Below are 2,524 nucleotides of genomic sequence, written 5' to 3'. Positions count from 1 at the left end.
ATACTTCACCCATGGTGTTACATCTATAGCACTTCTGCCATCTTTAGAGATTTTTAAAATTCAGTTTTTGCTATGGCTGTAAATGACAACAATATGGTTTTCATCAGAAATAATGAAGAGATATTCAGTGAGTGTATTAATCAGTATAATTCAATTTGTTTGTAGAAGATGCCCTGTAATTGACATCTGAGAAACTAGTGACTCAGAAGAAACGTACATTTCATTCAAGAGTTCAAAAGTGAATTTCTAACATGCCTAATATATAAGAAAGCAACTTTTCACTTTAGAGTTCAGTGTGATGAACTTGCTTTTTAATATAATAATAATTATATAATAGTTACAAAGTGTTTTTACACCTACAAGACTGAATTAGCACAAGTTTTTTTTAGGTTACAAATTACGATCTCTCCTTTTTATCTGTCAAAAAATTGTCTCCATCATGATTAACCTGTCTTTTTATGGTGCCTTATCAGGATTTTTCCTTCCACTGATCTCTCTCAAGAAGAGGGTGTGGTCTGTATGTAGGGCAGGTAAAGTTTCATGACCTCAGTCTTATGTCGGACATCAATGTTATCCATTCTCTGTTGTAACACGAATCCAGCATAGTCTCTGCGCTGGTCTACTTCTGGAATCACTAACAAGCGCTCCTTGTTGACTGGGGTCCTCTGTTGGGATGAGCTGGCACCAGGGAGAACTTTGACCTTGGTGGGGGTCGTCCTGGGTCGGCCATATTGGGCAAGACTCTCATTGGCCTGGAAGTAAAGTAAAGAGGGTGAAAACAGGAGAAAATTGAATCTGAAAATTTTATCTATTGCATGTTAAAAAATTATACCTGTTGGTGAAAGCCATTTTAATATTGTATTCTTTATAATTATTCATTTTATTGACAGAAGTATAATAAGCTCTTTGTTTGTTTCACAAAATAAGGGGAAGCATTATGGCCACATAGGTATATATATACTCTCAAGGCCAGTTCACATTGGATTATGTAAATTTATATCAATATAATTGACCCTATGTAAATTACTTAAAATAAATTTTGTGCTCACAATGCTACTTCCATTTTGGAGAGCTTGACAATAACAGCTAATATAATTATATTACACTGTATCATAAAATGTCACATATAATAATTATTATGAATTAGATTGCTTTCAGATCAAAAGGAATTCAACAGTGTTCAAAAATATCTGTAATAATGTAATTATTCTAGGTAAACACAATGATGTGAACTGGCCTTCAGTGGCAGACAGCAAAACAATGGTTCATATCACACCTCTGGTAGGTTTTTATAATTGGAAATCAAAAATCTTTCGAATTCATGATCATACAAAACTTTTCTGCCAAAGCTATTTTTAAAAGATATCTTTCTATCCAGGCAAGGTTTCACTTTTCTGTACTTCACATATCTTCAGCTACAACATCAAGTATATGCTAATGGGATCCTACATACAATACAACAGCTTAAAACATACCTCAAAGGCATCATCCTTTCAGGAAAAATTATACAGATTACATTATTCCAAATACAAGTGATTCAAAACCTTTACATTGTTTTTCTGATTCTTTTTTTTTTAACCATTTTCAAAAAATCCTACATGATTAAATACAACTAAATGCTTGTAGAAAAACATTTAGTGAAAACATTAAACTTTAATTTCTTTGAGCCTTTACACTAGCTGCAAAAAATGTTAGGACCATGCAAGCATGAATTCAACTACACTGTACTAACTTCTGAGAAAAAATATTTCTTCATGTAGAGTTCTATATTTAAAAGTTTACAGAACCATCTTTAATTTACCAGTATACATGACTGTATTGATATGTTTCAACTTTTTTTCCCAAAGATCTTATATTACTTTGTCCAATATACAACTCTAAAGGTTCCTGATGTTCACTCTATAAGGATCTATGATCACACCCAAGTACAGTCTGTACACATACTTTTGCAATAGATTACAATGTACATGGATATAATTACTGTAGACATGGTTATTTTTGCTTTTTTAAACCTGCAAATAATTTTGCCTAATTTTGAATTTCCCAAGACTCAATTCATTTTAAAAATTTTGATTTTTTTGCATTTGCCTATTTCAAATTTTCCCAATTGCAATGAGGGCAAAAGAGTGAAAACAAAATGGAGACCAAAAATTTCCCTGTATATAGTATAATATTACATGTTTAGAATTTACATGTACTTATAACCTGTTCCTTGCCTTAGATTAATTCTATCATATATTTACTGACCTGTGCTATAACAGAAATCTGATGCCATGTTTTGGCTCGCTCTAGATGATCCTTGAATTCATCATCCACATCTGATTTACTGTAAAATAAAAGCCAAAATCTCCTTAATGATAATGTATCCATCATGCATGTTTTTCTTTCATTATTTAACACATTTCCTGGATATGACAAATTCCTTATATTACAAAATCAAAACTGTGCAATCCAGGCTTATCGCTATAAACAATGTTATACTGTACATATTTTTCAATAAGTAGAGCAAAGATGTAATGCGGTA

The 2,524-nt window shown here is 31.8% G+C and overlaps 1 protein-coding gene across 1 annotated transcript; it reads right to left on the bottom strand.

Moving 5' to 3' along the window:
• Positions 1-287: 287 nt before the first annotated feature.
• Positions 288-2,326, bottom strand: LOC134281711 (uncharacterized; the record flags this gene model as incomplete). Its single annotated transcript, XM_062764145.1, has 2 exons — positions 288-752; positions 2,248-2,326. Coding segments are annotated over 2 exons (334 nt in total), but the record flags the coding sequence as incomplete, so codon positions are not given.
• Positions 2,327-2,524: the final 198 nt, after the last annotated feature.

Source organism: Saccostrea cucullata, unplaced genomic scaffold (genome assembly GCF_032062105.1).
Source record: "Saccostrea cucullata isolate Sc308-1 unplaced genomic scaffold, CSIRO_AGI_Scuc_v1 ctg5528, whole genome shotgun sequence".
Taxonomy (NCBI): domain Eukaryota; kingdom Metazoa; phylum Mollusca; class Bivalvia; order Ostreida; family Ostreidae; genus Saccostrea; species Saccostrea cuccullata.
Note: the sequence above shows the minus strand (reverse complement) of the source record. Positions and strands in the feature narration are given on the sequence as shown.